Source organism: Hydractinia symbiolongicarpus, chromosome 10, assembly GCF_029227915.1.
Source record: "Hydractinia symbiolongicarpus strain clone_291-10 chromosome 10, HSymV2.1, whole genome shotgun sequence".
Taxonomy (NCBI): domain Eukaryota; kingdom Metazoa; phylum Cnidaria; class Hydrozoa; order Anthoathecata; family Hydractiniidae; genus Hydractinia; species Hydractinia symbiolongicarpus.
Genome location: NC_079884.1, coordinates 8,911,768 through 8,931,281, shown reverse-complemented (window position 1 = coordinate 8,931,281; position 19,514 = coordinate 8,911,768). Strand labels below are relative to the sequence as shown.

The 19,514-nt window shown below is 33.1% G+C and overlaps 2 protein-coding genes across 2 annotated transcripts; one reads left to right on the top strand and one right to left on the bottom strand.

Annotated features, from left to right (window-relative positions):
- Positions 1–242: 242 nt before the first annotated feature.
- Positions 243–12,043, bottom strand: LOC130662775 (mitotic checkpoint protein BUB3-like). The gene is made up of 11 exons (XM_057461706.1): positions 11,884–12,043; positions 6,129–6,259; positions 5,696–5,778; positions 5,508–5,599; positions 5,335–5,379; positions 4,848–4,886; positions 4,684–4,759; positions 2,590–2,746; positions 1,982–2,060; positions 1,447–1,547; positions 243–469 (listed from the first exon to the last, which is right to left on the bottom strand). The coding sequence occupies exons 1-11, from the start codon at positions 11,998–12,000 to the stop codon at positions 409–411; spliced, it is 981 nt and encodes a 326-aa protein (XP_057317689.1). The 5' UTR covers positions 12,001–12,043; the 3' UTR covers positions 243–408.
- Positions 12,044–16,757: 4,714 nt separating this feature from the next.
- LOC130612726 (uncharacterized) lies at positions 16,758–19,065 on the top strand. Its single transcript, XM_057434075.1, has one exon. It carries the CDS (start codon positions 16,815–16,817, stop codon positions 18,327–18,329), a length of 1,515 nt encoding a protein of 504 aa, XP_057290058.1. The 5' UTR covers positions 16,758–16,814; the 3' UTR covers positions 18,330–19,065.
- The last annotated feature ends 449 nt before the right edge of the window (positions 19,066–19,514 follow it).

The window sequence follows — 19,514 nt, the reverse complement described above, 5'->3', positions numbered from 1 at the left end:
ACATGATTTGATTGAATTTTATGCATTTTTCCAGCATTTTTCCAGGTGCTTATTTTCAAAATCTTATAACTGAGAAGACTAACTTTCAGTCCTTCCCCCTCACACTAATTTTTTTTTTTTTGCTTTTCACAGCACTGTAATATGGTCTGTAAAATAGACTTAAGCCTTGAAATCACAAAGAAGTTTAGCGATGACTGTGACAAAAATATATGGAAAGAATGGGTGATTAGATGGAAGTGAAGTACAAAACAAAGAACATTTATATTATTTTCAACACGAAATTTACTTACCAAAAAAAATACATATTTACAATAAAAAAATGTTCGTTGCCATTGATGTACTGTTCAGAATTTAGAAGTGACACTACGTCAACCAAGCACGAAATTATTCGTGATGTTTTTTTGAACTTCACTTCGGCTTTGTTTCTGCATCTGATACTTGACGGATATATATTGCATCGTCAGGATGCCTAAAGGAAATTATAAAATGTTTAATGTATAAAAAAATACGTTCTTTTGTAAAAAATAACAAAGCTATGTCCTTTGGAATACCATCTTAACGGTTGGCTCTTCCTTCGACGTTAACTATGTTACAATATTGCCAGAGATACGTATAGCATTGCTCTAACTTGCTTGTCTGCTACACTAGCCTATTAGACAGCTCCAAATGGACAGACAGCAGTGCATTGAAAGTTTATCAGACTCGAACCTGAAGCCTTATGATAACAAGTCGAATGCCAGCACACGATCTCAACTTACCACAAAACTTGCTGAATTGCGACATTATTCATTTGCCAAGAAATACCTTATTCGCTCCATTTCCTTCGCGTATAATGTGTATGCGCCAAAATCAATTTGGATTAAAGTTTTGTAAATAAAATGCCGTAAAATTATCCTAAAATTACCAGACTTATCATACGGAAGAAACATTGCAGGTAAAAGATTCATGACCAAAAATTATGCAGAAATCCCTAAAATTTTCAAAATGCATTTTTATAACATTGCTTGATACAATACACCTTTCCCGAGACTTATTCTTTTGATGTGCCGCAACTTTTTCTGTTGAGTTTTATGATTAACGGACAACAGATTTGAATTCCTTATCAAAAATGTCATAAACAAAGAAAATTTCGAAACAATGCAGCAAGTTAACAACCTGCTATTCTAATTTAAAGATTTGTGGCATGTCCAACCTCTTTTTGAAAACGAGGCGGGACATGGTAACTTGAGCATTAAGAAGACTTTAACTGTGATATATATCTCCTCAAAATAGCACTTTCTGTTGGCATATCAAGTTAAACTTTTACACATAAATTAAACAAACTATGCTGAATTCAAACATTGTATTCATATTATACGAGTTTAAAAAAAGTATGACTCATGGTCTCGGGAAAGGTGTATTCTACAACAAAAATAAACGATTTAAAATGGTATCAAAGACACTTACTCTTTCTCGCCTTCCTCGTTCAAGTACGAGACAGCGATTGCTAAAATACTTCCATCGTTGGAAAAGCTAAGCGACGATATACTACTTGGATAACGGTGAAACTAAAAAACAAAAAAAGTACATTAATAGACGTGCGTTTTTGTCAATTAACCTTCAGGGCCATCTTCATCATAGTCAAACAAATTTTCCGTAACTTAGAAATAGATTTACACATTTACACAAACTAGGATTTGAATTTCTGCTTTATATTAACAAAAGCAGATTCCCCACAATGAGAATTATACAACTATCGCTTGTCATGTGTATGCATCAAACACGATAAAAACACGATAAAAAAAACTGTAAAAAAACATCAGGTCTTTTGGTTTATTGATAAAAAGGAGCTTGATCACACTAACCATCTGATGACAATAAAATTCTCAACGAATGACCTCACTTGAAAACATTGGGCTGTATTTCTTATCATAAGTAATCAACGCATTCAAATTCAAGTTCACTGCGATAAGAGGGACAACAGAGATAAGTTTAAACAAACCTGGCATAATCTTTTTTTATTGAAGCCATCCCATACATTGACAAATCCGTCTGAGCCACCAGTAGCAAAAGTATTGTAACTATAACAGACATGAATGTAAAACGTAAGAACTTGCAAGAAGTAGGCAATGTTTACCTACATGTCACAAAGTGTATAGCAAGTATAGAAATCATCATTTTTATGAAAGCAGTATCTCGATTTTGATACCGCTGATCGACAGGTACACGCTTTTTTTTTTATATAAGATTACCGAAATTTTAACCAGGCTGGTCATTATTTCTCTATTGTTCTAAACAATAGACCTATTGTTTCTAAACCGAAATTCCACCCTGATATTCTTATATAGCAGTTACACGTATAAAACACGTGTAATATAACAAACTAGTCCGTAGTCTGTGGAAAAATCCATTGTGTCAATATTTCGAGAATATTTGACACATTTGGTTTGTACTGTAGCACAGCTTGGTTTTGACGCAAGACAGGAAAAATATAATAAAACATACGATAAAGAAAAAAACGGAAAAATTAAATATTTTAGAACTTAATTGAGACGTGGTTCATGCGGTAGCAAGAGTAAAAGATTTCTAAATGACAAAAAAATGTCTTACCCACTATGGAACGCGATGGCATTCACTGGATAGATATATTCAACTCCCTCTGTTTTTACTCGATGGCATTTAAACGCGTATTTTCGTTTTTGTGCTTCTGGGCTAGGATCAAAATATTCAACTGCGACACGCCCTTCAATCGAACTAAGAACGTAGCCTGAAAAGTTACATATAGTTAAATATAAAAAGTAAGTTTCGCTTTAACAGAATAACAAGAAGCCCTGGAGGCTCTAAGAATTTACGCGCGCTACAAAAATATTTGATGAAAACCTGCTAATTTGTTGTGTTATTGTGCCAAACATTCGAGGGGGTTTGGTGCATGAACCTCTGATGATAAAGCACACTAGTGACATTATATCTTACAACAAACGCAAACAAAACGAAACGTGTCATAGTAAACTCACATTTTAAAAGAAATTGCTAACAAAAAATACAGGCTATCATTCATGGTTGAAAGTCTTGCGATTGAAACGTTTATGGTCTTAAACAGCATTATTTGACAAAAAATCAAAATTTTGATGTGACCATCATTTTCAGCATACTTTTTTTATTAACTGTGTCAATTTTTGTCGAAAATAAAGCAGTTTTAATTTTTGGATAAATTTTGACCTGAAATGACATTTAGGTGACAAAAAATCAAACTTTTGTACCATCATCATTTTCAGCATACTTTATTTGTTAACTGTGCCAGATTTAGCCGAAAATGAAGTGGTTTTAATTTTTGGACCAATTTTGGCCTAAAATGGTATTTAGATGACAAAAATCAAAATTTTGATGTCACAATTATGTTCAGCATACTTTTTTTGTTAACTTTGCCAATTTTTGTTGAAAATGAAGTAGTTTTAATTTTTGGACCAATTTTGGCCTAAAATGACATTTAAGGTTGCAAAAATCAAAATTTTGAGGTCACCATCATGTTCACCATACTTTTTTTGTTAATTGTGCCAAAATTTGTCAAAAATAAAGTAGTTTTAATTTTTGGACCAATTTTGGCCTAAAATGACATTTAGGTAACAAGAAATCAAAATATGATGTCACCATCATGTTCAGCATACTTTATTTGTTTACTGTGCCAAATTTTGTTAAAAATAAAGTAGTTTTAATTTTTGGACCAATTTTGGCCTGAAATGACATTTAGGTAAGAAGAAATCAAAATTTTGATGTCACCATCATTTCAGCATACTTTATTTGTTAACTGTTTCAAATTTTGTTGAAATAAAGTAATTCTAAATTTTTGACCAATTTTGGCCTAAAATGACATTTAGGTGACAAAAATCAAAATTATTATGTCACCATTATGTTCAGCATACTTTTTTTGTTAACTGTGCCAAATTTTGTCGAAAACAAATACCAATTTTGGCCTGAAGCGTCAATACTAGACTTCCCAGTAGTTAAGGAGCTTGGGTACGAAGTTTACATCTGTGACGGACCAACGTGAAATCCCAGGGTCAATTTTTTCTCAAAAAAATGCTCCGAAAGAAAAAAACGACGGTTTTAAAGAATTTCCTACGCCTTCGGGCGCGGAAATTCAATAATATCTAACATAACCCCTACTACTTTACTCCCTTACCCACTCATGTCCCTCGCTTTTATTGCTTTTGACTCAACTTTAATTTAAAAAAAGGAATATTTAACAATTCCTAATATCCTTACGTTTACCAAGTAAGATAAAAAACATTCATGAAAACACTGACATAACATTAAGAAGCAGGCAATAAAGTTGAGAATCACATCAGACAAAAATCAGCACAAAAATATGCACAATGGAAGCAATTGTGTTTAATCGACTTTTGTCTATTTTTTTTATTTCGTGCACCCTGCACACCTTTTGATATTTTGTTCTGGCGTTGAAAATAAAAATTTGGCATACAACTGGAAGAATAGGTAAAAAACAAGGGATGGAAGTAGCTCCACACTATAATTACAATGAAATTACGAAAACTCATTATACTAAAGAAATAATAAAATATTTATTTATTCGTACTAATTTCCGCGCAAGCAGTGTAATTTCACGTTTAATAATTTTCGCGCAATAAGCATTAAGTGTAATTTTGTTTCGCTAATAAGTGTAAATGCCATTTAAGGATCACATACCTTGTTTATTGGGGAAGGTTCGAATACATCTCGTTTGAAATTTCAGGCTGGATTCCCTTCGCTGTTGAACAACATTCTGCAACATAAAAAAACAGAAGCTTTATTGCACAAAAAAATCATCTCACCTATCGCAATGAAAATATATAATAAATACATAACCATACCATATTTCTTAGATCCCATACCATAATTTTACGTCCAGCCTAAAATGGTAACGATGACAGTAAGGTAGGAAGGGTTTATTATGATAAATAAATAAGTTGAGCCTTGTCAATGAAACTTGATAGGAATATTTGCTGAAATCAGCACTTCTCGTATGAAAACATAATTTCTGTAAGAACATGTTTTTGCAGCAGAAAATTCAAACTACAATATATAAGACATTGTGAGAGAGAACAACACGCATGCTATCAATTTAGTGAAAAATATATAGACAATGTCAGCTGATTATGAGATTGGTGTTATGTACCTACACTAACAACAATAGGAAAAAACAGCTTCTTTATATTCCATGTTGAATAAACATTACCAATGTAACTGGAAAGAAATGCTCTGCACAACATGGGGAAAGAAATATCAATGACTACATTGTAATTCTGCGTAAGTGGAAAATTAAAGAAACACATCAATTAACAGTAATCAATAACTTACTGTTCCAACTACAAGTCTTTCTTCAGACAACGCCATTGTGTACACCTTTAAAAGAAGGAGTAAGACCACAGTCATTAAAATTATCAAATACAATGACTTGCTAGAAACACATGTATATGTCATATACACAAGAACATTTAGCTACTCTTCCTTCACAATAATTTACTACTTACCCTTTCATTTTGATCGTATGTACCAATACATTTCTTTGATCGAGGATCCCATAATTTAGCTGTTTGATCCCAACTACCAGTCACTAATATCCCTATCATAAACCAACATGAATAAAACAAATAATGTGGACAAGATAATTTAGGAACAGAAGATTAGTAGCTCTGGTAAGAACTCAGAGAAAACATACCTAGCTCAGGACAGAATTCTACACATTTGATTGGTGCTTGATGTAAACCAATAACAGATTCTTCTGATGTATTAAAATCATACCTGTAAAAGTATCTAGCATTCAAGGCTATCTAGTTTTTTTATTGTTATTTAAATATTTAAACAGAAAACCAAGAATCAGGGGATATATAGATAATTCACAAAAAATGTAACTTAAGCCACATAAATAAAATTTGTATGAGAAAGTTTATCTGTTTTAATGCACTCAAAAATCCTGAGTGCGGGCACTCTCTTAGGATTTTTGAGTGCATTTTTTAAGCCACACAAAACAGATAATCAAATTTTCTTAGCCTTTAAGTTTATATTGCAAAATTACAAAAAAATAAACTTTAACTGAATTGCGTAACAGCTTGAAAAAATTAAAAAATATGAAAAGCTAGCTAAAAAAATACCATTTTAAATTTTTGTTAAGACCACCTGAGTAACCATGCGTTGAGTCAGTAAAACAACAATCCAGAACAGCTGATTCTTGCTCAAAACATAGTCGTTGGCTATTGTTATTGACGTCATACAAACGTGATGTCTATAAAACAAAACAATGTGAAAAATGTTACATTTTCTAACTGCAAACAATTCCTTAGTTTTTTTGTCGTCATATAATTAAAGATTTAATATTCTCAAGTAGCTGTTGGCTGGCTCGTGTATACCAGGTTTATCAATAAGGGGTAGATATCTGGAAACAAAATCTTAAGATCGTAATTATACACATCTTAAAAATGTTGGTTTAAACCGCTAATATTAACGCTTTAGCGCAACATTTAACACTATAACGTTAATAACGCTAATACAAATTTTTTTGTAATGATAATAACGTTAAGACGATCGCACACTTTTAGATCTCAGCATTATTGAATAGTCCTGGTCCATTTAATCCACGAGCAAGCCTATTTATAGCCAACCTGACCATGCTAGCTAATTCACCAACTCCTGACTTAGTTAAAAGAACTACGTAGACATAAATCTCTTTTGCCTGGCCCCTTCGTCGTTGGTAACCAGGTCTTACATAAGAAATCCAGCCATACGGTTCTTAACTAATGTGGAGGTGAACGCTGACGGGGCACGGATGAAGCAAGTCTGCAAATCTTTGATAATAATGGAATTTTTTTTAAGTTTAATGATCTGTCGTTAGCGTTGTCATTATGAGCCGCCGTTAAACTTTCCCTAATTTAATTTATATATAAAAATATTGTAGTCCCAAAGTTTTACATGAGCGTGAAAATAGCCAGAACTTGTATCATGCTTTTTCCCATGGCAAAACAGCAACCTATGTGGTGTACATGAGCAAAGGAATTTTGTTACTTCACTTTTTTATACAAAATAGGAAAAATTTCCACAGATCCTCTTTGTTAATTCACTTCACCAAGTTTTCCCAATGATGTGTTTACTTTTGGAGCAATAGAAAGATATACATCCAGGGATCTGATTTTTTATAAAGTTTGTCCTAATTAGGCGATTTTTTATCTTTTTTCAAAGATACATCTTGACTACCACCAATTTCAGACAGGTGTCCAAAAAATGTTTTACTAAAATATTGACAATTTATCTGAGATTATAATATAAAAAAGAACATATAAAAGTTACAATAAAATACATGAAGCTTTTCGTAAATAAAACTTTACATCTTCAGGGAAGTAATACTGCTAATACAATAAAGCCACTATATATATACTAAATTTTTGCTGAAACTCTCAAAGGACTGTGAATAATGAGATGAGTAGAATAGAAAATAAAATACATTAACATTAATAAGAAATTATATTTTTACGTCACGTCGTTATGGAAAAGTAATAATCTTTTAGATTCAATTTGTTCGTTAAGAACAGGCCTTAACGACTTTATATGGAATGCCTCCAAAATTCTCCGCCTTAAACAGTTTTTAGGAGCGCAACTTAAAATTTTCCAACAAATAGAGTGTCCATCATTCGTGACAACATGATTAGCTGGTTCGGACAAGACATTTTTTTATGTTCAGACCATCGTGTTTGCGCATTTCGTACTGTTTCACCAATGTAGTTCACACCGCATGAACAAGTACCTTCGTAGATAACGCATGCTAAGTGCTTTATTTTGTCTTTCAATGATAAAAGAGAGACTGGATTTTCTTAGTGCTCCAGAACACAATGAAAATGAATTTCTTATTTGTCCAACAATTTAAGTTATTAATAAAACATTTTACGTCTTCTTCATTTCGTTGGCAGTAAGGTAAGGTGAAATAAATCTTTTTTCTTTCAAATAACCAATCCGGGATTAAAAACTCTTCCTTATCTTTGTTGCAATCTCTTATCACACTATAGACAAAACCATGAGGATACCCAGCTTTCTTATACTCAAATTTAATGTATTCAATTTCTTCTTGAAAATAATCAAAAATTTTTTAGGCTCTCTGTAAGTCACCTAGAATCGAATTACGTTTATAGCGTTTCGGTACAGCGATTTCCAGTGTATAGTTTGTTTTCTTTTCTATGAACTTTCGTTTTGAAACCGTTGCCAAAGTGAATAATTTAAGTGTCCAGGAAACGAAGGGGGTCTATCTCCATTGTCAGCTTTATGTTTGGGTGATAATTATTAAGAGACTCAAAAAGAGTATCGGGCACATCTTTTTTACGTTTCGCACGTGTCGTCTACATAGCGTTTGTAGAGAGCTGGTTTTACAAGATCAACCACATCTTTTTCCATCTTATTCATGTATATATTGGGAAATACAACAGACATAGGGCCACATAGGACAACCATCAATTTGTTTAATTAAACGGTTGTTGACAGAAAAAATGCAGTCAGATGAGAGCTTTCGAAGCAGTTTACGAAAAATGCTTTCTTTGCACAACGGTGGTAAAACTTTACTTTGATAAATCTCTTGGCATATGTAGCTGATAGTATCATCAATAGGTATGCTCGTAAACAATGATTCAACATGACAGCAATTCCTCATCTTCTTCTTTTCAATTTCATACTATCGTCTATAACGTAATCATTTTTAGTTAATGGTTGCAGATATTTTGATATAACTTTAGACGCATTATATGTCACTGTACCAGTTTGATCAATTATTGGTCTCAGTTTCAGTGTATCTAATTTGATCTCTTGAACAGTTTGGAACTTGTGAGGTTTAGCAGTGGCAAAAAATCGAGCTGGTTGATTTGATTGTGGACCCATGTTGTCAAACTCAGGATGCTTTTTAAAATGTCTATAAAGGAAATTTTGAAAACTTGCTAAGTCCTTGTGTAGTATCTGCTGTTTGTTCGTAAACTCCTTTTGAAATACCTTCATTAATCATTTGTTATTTCTCAGTTTAATTAGTTTCATGAACATGTCGTCTTTGGTGTGATAAATATTATTAGTAAAACAGGTACTCCAAGACCTTAAGTATTCATGAATATTTTCTCTGTTTCGAGAATCGATGGACGAAGCTATTTTTAATGCAATGGTCTCCATTTCTAATGAAAGGTTTCTCTTAATAAACTTGTTTTTATCGGTAAAACAATGGTTTAAACCATAACTCAAGGGTCAAGTGTTTAAGAAAAAATTCGGATAAATTGACAACAGGGACATACGGTAAAAAATGATTTCTGTTAACAGCCAATTTTGCTACTTTCTTGTTTTTATTAGCGAGTTGTTGAATATTGTTTCTGCGTATCAAATTAACCGTTGAATCTATTATGAACTTCGTCAGTAAATTACCACACCTTGAATTTATTTCATTGAGTAAATTATTCAATTGCGTAATAATGATCTTTTGTTGATATTCATGATTCCATAAACTAGATGACAAAATTAATCTAACAGCTTTCCACTCAACTTTGTTATTCTGGAATTGTCCTTTAACTTTAGCAAAAGTTGGTATAAGTCTGTGATATACCTTATTACACGAAATTAACGCTGTGTGGTTATTAACGCGGTTGATTTCCAACCGCGTTAATAAAAACCGCCCTTAATTTCTGGTCAAACCGACCTTAATTTCTGGTCCGTGTTAATTAAACCATCCTTAATTTGTGATCTAAAAAAACGAAAAAAGATTAAAAACTGCCTAGTGTATACATACATTATCATATACATCATATACATACAATTTTTTTCCTCAATTAAAATTTGTTTCCTCGCATCAATTAAATTTCAAGGCTATTTCTCGCAGAGGTATGGTAACCTGAAAAGAACAAGAGGGATACTAGATGTTCAATCAAAGTAGATTTAAAGTTGTCTACGTTGAAACCGTATCATGCCAAAGTGATGGTTGAGGCGTACGAGTTCCTCCAACCAAAAAAAGGAGTTAGTATTATAAAGAATGGTTGGCGCTGTTGAAAATACTCGGGAAATAGGTACAAATTATATTCATTTGAACCCATTCGATGCCATGGAGTAGACATTTCTACTAACTTTTGCATTGAATTGTTGTTGAATAAAAAATGTTTAGTCACATGAAAATTGTTAAAACTTGTCTCTAACCGCGTTAATTTCCACACACTTAAACTAGGTCTTCTCAAGCAACCGTGTTAATTAATGACCTGTCATTTTTAACCGCGTTAATATCCACATAGCGTTAATTTCGTGTAATAAGGTAGTGCTTGTTTAACAAAGCCGATGTCTGATGATGTTTTTTGTAGCTTTTGTCGCTTTACGTCTTTAGCAGTGGTGGTGATTTGTTCTGGTAAAATCTTTAAAATTGTTTTCTTCTGAGATTAATATTCTTTTTACAGAATACAAAAATCTTATTTCGTTCTTGAGATATCCTGTTTCAACTGAGAGGGAACATATAACAAATTGTATTTTCCTAACATTTTTTTCTGCCACAAAACAGCTGTATGGTGAAATTTAGATTGATTAATTACTTGATCATGTGGAAATTGTGGCCTTGTTTACTTTATTTTTGCTTAGTTGTCATAAGGGAAGTTGTACAGTCAAAATCATCAAGTTACGTAGCAAGCGCAGTTGCCATATCAAAACCAAGCCATTTGTTAATATAATCACGTAAAGGAAGGTATACACTTAGCTATAACTAGCTCAAATACACCTCTTCACAGTTTAAGTTGTTTGCTCATTTTCTGTACTGAAAAGCAGAGTGAATGTAATAAGGCTTTGACCATGGGTATAATGAACATTTCTCATTTTTTGAAGAAATAATTAGTCTCGAGGCATGAGAATTAAAACATATGTTGCGTACGGTCGTATAAGTTCACCAAGCAGGTAAGTTCACCAGCTATCTATATGATAGCAGTTGGATTTCTAGGTAAGTTTCTCTGAAATTGTGGCAAACTTATACGACCGTACACTAAAGGAAATGTAACTTTTCTATTCAAAATATTTAAAAAAAAATATTTCACTTTTAGTCATGGTAAAAGTCTTCTCAATTCATAACAGTTTACTCCATTTCTTTCAATTCTTAATAAGAGCATCAAAATAAATGAAAGATTTATTTCAACAATAGACCTTTTTGAATGATGAGGGTACTGACTCGCCAGAAACGGTGCAAAAACCACGGGGCTGTCGAACAACTTCCGGCGTATTAGAAACCTGAATCAACCCAAAACAACATTTTTTAAACATTTATTTCCATGTATAATTTATCATAGATACTAAAAGTAGGAACTAGCAGTAAGCAACAGTAACCAGCAGTATTTTGAAGTAACCAGACGGGTCCAGGCATTTCCGGGCAGTTACAAACCAAAAAAAACGAAAAAACATCTGTGGCCTCCCTCCCATATAGGGTGTTTTCGGCGAGTCGGCCCTCTTATTTTGAATGTTTACATTTTCTGCGGTAAGCCCTTCTAACTCTAATAACTGCGTGGCAGGCAGAAAGATGCGAAAGCTTGCTTAAGAAGGATATTTTTCAGCCCATTTCTTTCTACTGAAACATTTTTGAGGCTTTAAACTATAATCGAATATATTTGATGGTGGCGGCTGTTTCATAGCGGACAAAAATGCTATGAAAAAATAATTTGATTTACACTCTTGACATATATTCAAAGTGGTAATGATACCTTCGTGCGAAGAAACAGACAAACAGCAATTGTTAAAGCCCAAAAGGCTTACCGCTGAAAATGTAAACATTCAAAAAGGTCTATGGTTTAGAGCTGAAATTGTGAACTCGTGTATTATAGAAAGGCTTAACCGCAGATAAAAATCTTTCTTAAAAAGCAATAAAAAAATACCTACACAATCCCAAGATGTCACGAACAAGAAATTTGATGATGCAGGACTAAATTTAACAGACGAGATAGTGTCTTTTGGTGGTTCTTTTAATACAGTTTCGTTCGCATGATCGGAAGCCATTTTAATATTTTTAAAGAGCGAGCGGGAAATGGATATATTTTGCATAACAATGTCAACCTTTAAGTCCGTAACTTCCACGGCAAGTTTGCCGATATAATGTCCCTAATTTCCCCCAACTAACCTCAGTTGTAAAGTGCATTTTTGTAATGGAAATCCTTTAAAAATGAAATTTAGGTTCTAGAATTTATAATACACGTTTTTTAAACTTGTAAGCAACATCCAGTCTAACTAGGTAGATAGATGTGCATATTTTGCATGGCTAGCCTCACAAATATCGAGGGATATACCTTGTCTATTATTTCCAGGAGTGGCCATGGTTTAGATAGAGAGTCCTAGAGTATTTTTAATGCTCCTTTTGAGCTACGCAAACCCAATTAGGGCCCACCCTCTCTACTAGACAACTCCCGGCAACATCAAACGGCCCACATAGTGTGCAACCTCCCCAATTTACCACACATGGCTTGGCTTAACCCCGGGCTATGGTTACTCGCCCATGTTGAATCGCCGTTAAAGAGGAATCGAACACCGGTCTCCCGGACAGAGTACGAGAGCTATAACCACGGCGGCGCCATTAACTGAATACAAAAACAAATAACAGGAATTAAAGACAAAGAAAAATTGCTTTCTTATTCATTTCCAATAAAATGGCTCCTAATCCAAATAAAATTAATTACAAATAAAATACAAATAACTAGTAAATAAAATATAATAAAAGAAATAGAACAGGAGAGTCAAAAGAAAATCACAACAGATAATTCATCAGCATGAAATGAGCTGCACGAGAAACTAGCACACAAGACAAGGGGCAAAATGCATAGGCAGAAAAAATAAACAAACAAAAGAAGTATTTATATCAATTTCCGTTGCAAGGTATCTTGTCGTTGCAAGGTAGGTTTTTGCAAAGTTGAGTTGAACGTCTTTTAGTCTTGATGGTAGTTCATTATAAGAATTATTGGCCAAGTCTTGAAACGATCCTGATACAGTTGGACGGTTCCACCCTGATATCGATGTTACCTAATAATCTTGTTACATTTTAACACCTATAACTGACATGTAGAAGGCCAGTATGTAGTTTTTAACAAGTTAAAAGTTCTACACTTTTTAATTGGTAGCCATTTTAATATAATATTATCCTCCAGTTTACAAAATCTTCCAAAAACTAATCTACATGCTGCTTTCTGAAAAAAACGCTGTTACATACATAGTCGTTGTAATCTATTTTTGACATGACTAAGCTTCCATTCAGTTGTTTTCGAAGAACTAAGTATGTGTAGTTCTTCAATTTACGTAGGGCTGACATGACAGAAAAAAATTCTTCAAATGACTCTCCCATGCTAGGTGGTCGTCAATTGTAAATCAAGTTTGTTCTCTTTGTAAAGTTGAATTGTTAAACAATATGTTGGATGAGTATTCATCTAAATTGTGCAATGAAGATAATCTACTTGATGAACACACTATGTATTTAGTTTTGGCAAAATTAAAACGTAGTTTATTTGCCGTTAACCATATCAAATAATCATGAAGATGTGTATTGATTTCACCTTCATTTTTATTAACTGAGCAGGATTTATAAATTGTTATTTATGTTTTGCGATTTGTTTACATACAAGAGGCCCGGTCCTAAGGGAACTCCGTTTTCAATGTGGAATGTTTCTACCTAGACGATAATTGACTTGTACAAATTATCTTCGCTGTGAAGAATTTAAAGAAACTGTTTTGAGAATTACTTATTTTTTTTATTTTCTTAATTAATATATTATGACATATGATGTCAAATACTTTGAGAAGTCAACCCTAACCAATAGCGTTACTTCACCTGCTTGATTTAGTTTGTATTTTTTCCGATCCAGGAAAATTTTTCAATCAGTACATTATTGTTTAATTATCTTATTTAACATAATAAAAGTTCTAAAACAATTATTCCAATAATATTTGTTATAGTAAAGATTTTCAGAAAAGTTAAACAAATGTAATATTTTTTCCTCGAAAAATTTGTTTTTATTTCGAAAAAAATGTTCAACATATTATTTTTGTATAAAAATTACCAATTCTTTTGATTTTTTTTTGTTTTATTATTTTATAAAATTGCTTTAAACTTGAAAAGATTGTATATTTAAAACAAAGTTAGTCAGGCTACATGACTTTGTAAGATGGTGACGTAGGTTATACTAATATTTTAAGTATGCTTTTTTAATTGACTGTATTAACCCGAAACGTTGTATTTCGTAGTGCAGACTGTTTGATTTCGACACCTAATAGATCAAATATTTTAGGGAATTAGGTCTCTTTAAAAATGGTATTTGTTATTATTTTTTTTGACTTAAAAGTGTCAAACGTCGCACTTTTTTGAGAATGGCTCTTTCATCGCTTTTTTTTATCATCTCTGAGTTTGGGTGAAGCAGTGACAGTACTATAATTTTTGTTTAACCCAATTTATAGTCTCTTTATAGATAGTATTATTTTCAGTGAAGACAGAAGTTGTTATAATATAATCTTTTCATAGATTTTTCATAGACAAGGCAATATAGAAATAGGTCGATAATCTGGACAAACTACTTGGATTTTGGACTTTGTTGACCGGTTGTATATTCGAGCCGACTTCCATTATGCACAAAAATGATTGTGTTTGTGCAACTGTTGAAGATGTGCGTAAGTGGAGAAGAAATATACTGAACAGCTTTTTTCAAATACTTCTGGAGTTTTATCGGGACCGGTAGATATGTCATTTCGTAATCATGTGATAATCCTCTACACTTGTGCATATTTTGTAAGTTGCAAAGAAAAGATATCATTATGAATCTCAACGTTTTCAATGAATGATAATGTATCTACATAGTTGCCACAAAATTTCTATTCAAATCACTTGGTTTACTTTAAATTTGGTTTGTTGTTGGATTTAAAACCGAATTAAAACTTCCCAAACATAGTTCGTTTATTTCTATAATCGTTGTTCGTATCGAAATGTCTTACATCCACAGGAGGACGTGTCATTTTTTTAATAGGACGTGTTTACTCAAACATGATTTGAATAGATTAGTGAAAATATCAAGCTTAGTTTCAGGATCATCTTTTGAAAAAACAAAACTGAAAGGTACAAGAGAAATATATTTTGCTGATGATATCTTTTCTCGAAAGGGGGGACGAAAAATGGGTCGATTTAAAAAATGTTCAAGTTTTCCAAGGTTCGAGTTAATGGGAGTTTTTTATAAAAAAAGTTTTAACGAAAGTTCAAGGGGCACAAGAGAATGGTTTGAGATAATGAAAGTTCGAGTCATCCAGTGTTTGAGTTACCAGGAGGTAACTGTATTTCAACATCTCCGGATAATATCAATTTGAATGTAGCGGTAGGGTGTCGGTGCCTGTTGTCTTAATAAATCTTTCATTCCTTCAGTTAATTGTTGATTGTAATATATCGTTTGCGACTGGCAGTAGTAAGTTAGTAAAGTATCAAGAAAACGGAAAATTTTATTAGGCTGGTTTCTATCTATATAGGCAATTGTAAGAGATAACATTTAAACCTTTTTAATATTATTCGTACAATAACTCTTGCAGACTTTTAGTAGAGTAAAATAAGTAAAACAAAATTAGTACGTAAGTGAGTAAACCAAGAATCAAAATAAATGAAGAGATCATGTAAATAAGCCAGTAATTTGTTTCTCTTAGTAATATGTTCCACTTGTCGTTCAATCACAATCTACGTCTGCTCTCATCAATTCCCATTTTATATAATCTCAAACGCACGAGTTTGTGATGGAATCCGATCTTATTTTTATTTTCAATTCTTTCTTTTAAAGAAACAAAACAGGCCACGTATCGAAAATGCAAAAAAGTTGTACTACAGAATTCGAATTTAAAGTTTATGTTCAAGTTATTACTTTTCACTTTTTTACAATTTCAAACAATTCTGTGAGAAAAACCTGGTAGAGTGGAGTCGCTTTATCTCGATCATGCGCTATCTCGAACTTCGCGCTATTTCAAAGAGATTTTTAGTCCCTTGGGACAAATTGCAATCTTTACTTTAAACGTTCTATAAAATACTGCTGATAGAAACCAGTTTTGTTTTTCTTCGAACGCTATATCACTTTCAAAATTCGAACGCTTTACAGAATGGTTTTTCTTTTCAGCTTTTCTAATTTTTTTTTTATTTTTTTCTTTGCGTCGGCAATTAGCCATTTCACTTAAAAAAAATGCCGGCGTGAATTTTTGTTTTTATGGTTCGGTGTCTGACGTGGGCAAATCACATTTTGAATTCGAATGAATTTAAACTGGTATGACGTACTCGGGAGACCAAACAGAATAATACCGCTCTTAACGAGGTCTGGTCACGTTCTTGTTATTTTATACACTAAATTTTATTTTCATGTATTTGCCTTCTGACATAATTAAAAGCGGTATTCTTTTGTTTTGTCTCCTGAGTAAACCACAGATATCATGTCATTTAGCGGGAATGGTAGCCTGGTTTTTTTACAAAATTGTTTTTGCACTCTCGGTAAGCTTATAGATACTGAAGTAGAGCATGATCCTTTTGCGTCCAAAAATTGTACGTAAATTACTCACTTCCGCAGTTTGACCCACAAAATACTTTTTAGTGTAAAAAAAAAATCAGGAGCATTGAACTTTCTTAATGAATGCTTGAGACGGTATACATCGAACGTTCTCATAAATTAATCAACAAAACATTATGAAGTTAATAGAAACCATGCTATTGCGCTATTGCGAGGTTATTCAGTTTTCGCATTTATTTAAAAGAGAAAAAGTTAAACAAACACGTTTCATGCATAACAGGAAAAATATTCCGAGCTTAAAACGTGATTATGTTGGAGTGGGTCCAATCCAAGATGCTTTCATACTTAAAAAGTGTGTTTGATGTGGTGTTAACTATAGTTCTGTGGTTGATTTTACTTGCGATTCTCCTTCCAATTTTTCCGATACTAGTTGCAGTGGTAATCGCAAGAAATGTTGAAACATTTATTTATCGTATTTTATACAATGCAACAGCTTTTAAAAGTGAGGATGTGCTATGGCTAATGGATACACCTAAAAACCGGTATGTTATAAACGGATTGACAATACTAGATGGTGTCCAAGATATGAAGAAACTAAGATATGTAATAACATCTTCCTTGCTTTTACCTGTCAATGAACAAGGTCAAAAGCTATATCCTAAAGCTACCCAACATCTTTTTCCTGGCTGGGTAAATCACTATTGGATTGAAGATTCAAATTTTGCTATTGAAAAGCACGTGTTTCAAATGCAGGATGCCGTTGTTAAATCAGAAAGAGATTTACAGAAGTTAATAAGCTACCACTGCAGTAAGGACTTACTATCTGATCGTAATTCATCGCCGTGGGAATTTATTTCTATCCCTTATGAAGAAAAAGGTGTTCGTAAAACTGCGTTGCTTCTTCGTATGTCGCATGCAATCGCGGATGGCTCCTCTCTTTTTTATTACCTTACGCACCATCTAGCAGATGGCTTCGTGTTGTCTTCAGAAAATGTGAAGAAATTTTCACAACGCCAGCGCAAATTAATGATACTTGAAGGATTGTTCTATCTTCCACTAACATATGTGAAAATGATGTTCCTTCCATCTGATCAGCACGCTCTTCATTGTGATGATGTGACGGGTAACAAAAACATGTCATGGACAAAACCGATCAACCTAACGCTAGTGAAAAAGATTAAAAACAAGTTAAAAGTTACGGTACACGATGTGTTAATTGGCTGTTTAGCAGTTGCACTTCACAATTATTTCAAGAAGAAGAAATATCTCGTACCGAAAGACCTCACAATGTTAATACCAGTCGATATTCGCTCGAACACTGAAGATGCAAAAACATTTCAAAATAACATAGCAACATTGATGTTACAATTGCCAAGTGGCATGAAACACTCAATGCAAGCGATTCAGGAGACAAAGAAACGCACGAACTTGCTAAAAAATTCCGGCGAAGCTTTCAGTATTGATATTGGTTGGAAATTTGCTTCGTATTTCCTTCCGCTTGTGGTTGCGAAGTGGTTTATTTATGACATGGTTGATAAAACAACGGGCATTGTCTCGAGTGTGATTGGTCCGCAAGAGCCAATCAAAATTGATGGTCATAAGATTGAGCTGATCACGTTTTGGCCACCGCAATCACACAACGCAGGAATAGGAATCTCTTTCTGTAGCTACAACGGTACTCTTCGAGTAGGAATCGAAACAGATGATGTTCTCACAAAATCTCCGAAACAGTTATGTGATAATTTCGAAACTGTATTCCATGAAGCCGCTCAAGCTATTTTATATATGGAGAATCACAGAAAGGGAATATTAAATGGAATGTAACTTTTTAGCCTAATGCTTTACGCTGATTTATTACCAAGACATTTGTATTTTAAATTATGTATTTAGAACCAGACTGCGTACATATATTTTGTTTATATTTTGTTTAATGTTAATATATGTTTTTATAGCTAATCCCACGTTTACACATGACAATTGTTTGAATAAAGGGTTTCCATACATGATCATTAAAGAAAAGTTATGAGCAATTATATTTACACCGCCCTAAGACACAATGTTCTACTGTTCAGTGTGATTAGCAAATTGTCGCAGCGGCACTTCTAACTTTTCTTTTAACACGTACGTATTTTTACACTATTAGAGGAAGTGTAAGCAATAATTTCCTATTTCTAGGCTATACCAGCCGGGTTTTTCTTTACGTTTAAAAGCGATTTGTTTTCAAATGCCTTATGTGCCAGCATTCCTGATCTAGTCGTTTTTCTCTAACTTTTCATGGATTTATGAATAATAATTATAATAGTAATTCTACCTTCATGTTTCTTCTGCGTGCAGCAAAACATTTAATATGTCCGTCTACCAAAACCATCAGTATAATTATGAAGGCCTTACAACTCCAACGCGGAAGCAGGTTCAGTTCAAGTAAAACATGAAAGGACATAGGAATTGAATATAGTCATTGTAGTGGAGATGCTAAGCATGTGTTAGATGGTAAAGAAATTACTGGACGTCATGCTTTAATGAGCTAACAAAGATACGGTTGAGTGCTGGAGTAATAATGCTCCATTACTATTGGTGATCGCTAAAGATGTACATTCTCAGTTGCAGATAAAAGGACATGGTAGAAACGTTAGCAATGATTTCATATCTAAAATGCAAATGTGGATATAGAGGTAAGGTTATCATCACCTGTTGATAAACATCAAAAATGATTGGTTAATTTTTTTTTGTGAAGAGGAAGCTAATTTGAGAAATTCAAGCACTCCAAGATCAATTAAAAGACAAATCAGTTAGTAAAAATGGAAAATTATAAAAAAAATGTGTTACCAAAACAATTTTCTTGGCTTACTACCCATTCTTTATACATTACGTAACCATGACAGTTAATCTCCATTTTAATTGCTAACAAAAGTTGACTGACAAATCAGTTTGGACCCTCTACTTCTACTTGATAAGTGATTTTACTGTCATTCCATGACATTTCATACACTCTTAGTAGTCAGAATTGGA

What these genes read in the sequence shown, in the direction of transcription:
- LOC130662775 (XM_057461706.1), bottom strand. Translation starts at nt 12,000, where the DNA reads ATGGCTTCCGATCATGCGAACGAAACTGTATTAAAAGAACCACCAAAA. An exon ending in CTTAACAAAAATTTAAAATG is followed by an intron (nt 5,779 to 6,128) that starts GTATTTTTTTAG and finishes ATACTTTTACAG; the next exon opens with GTATGATTTTAATACATCAG. An exon ending in ATAAAAAAAGATTATGCCAG is followed by an intron (nt 1,548 to 1,981) that starts GTTTGTTTAAAC and finishes TTTGTTTTTTAG; the next exon opens with TTTCACCGTTATCCAAGTAG.
- LOC130612726 (XM_057434075.1), top strand. Translation starts at nt 16,815, where the DNA reads ATGTTGGAGTGGGTCCAATCCAAGATGCTTTCATACTTAAAAAGTGTG.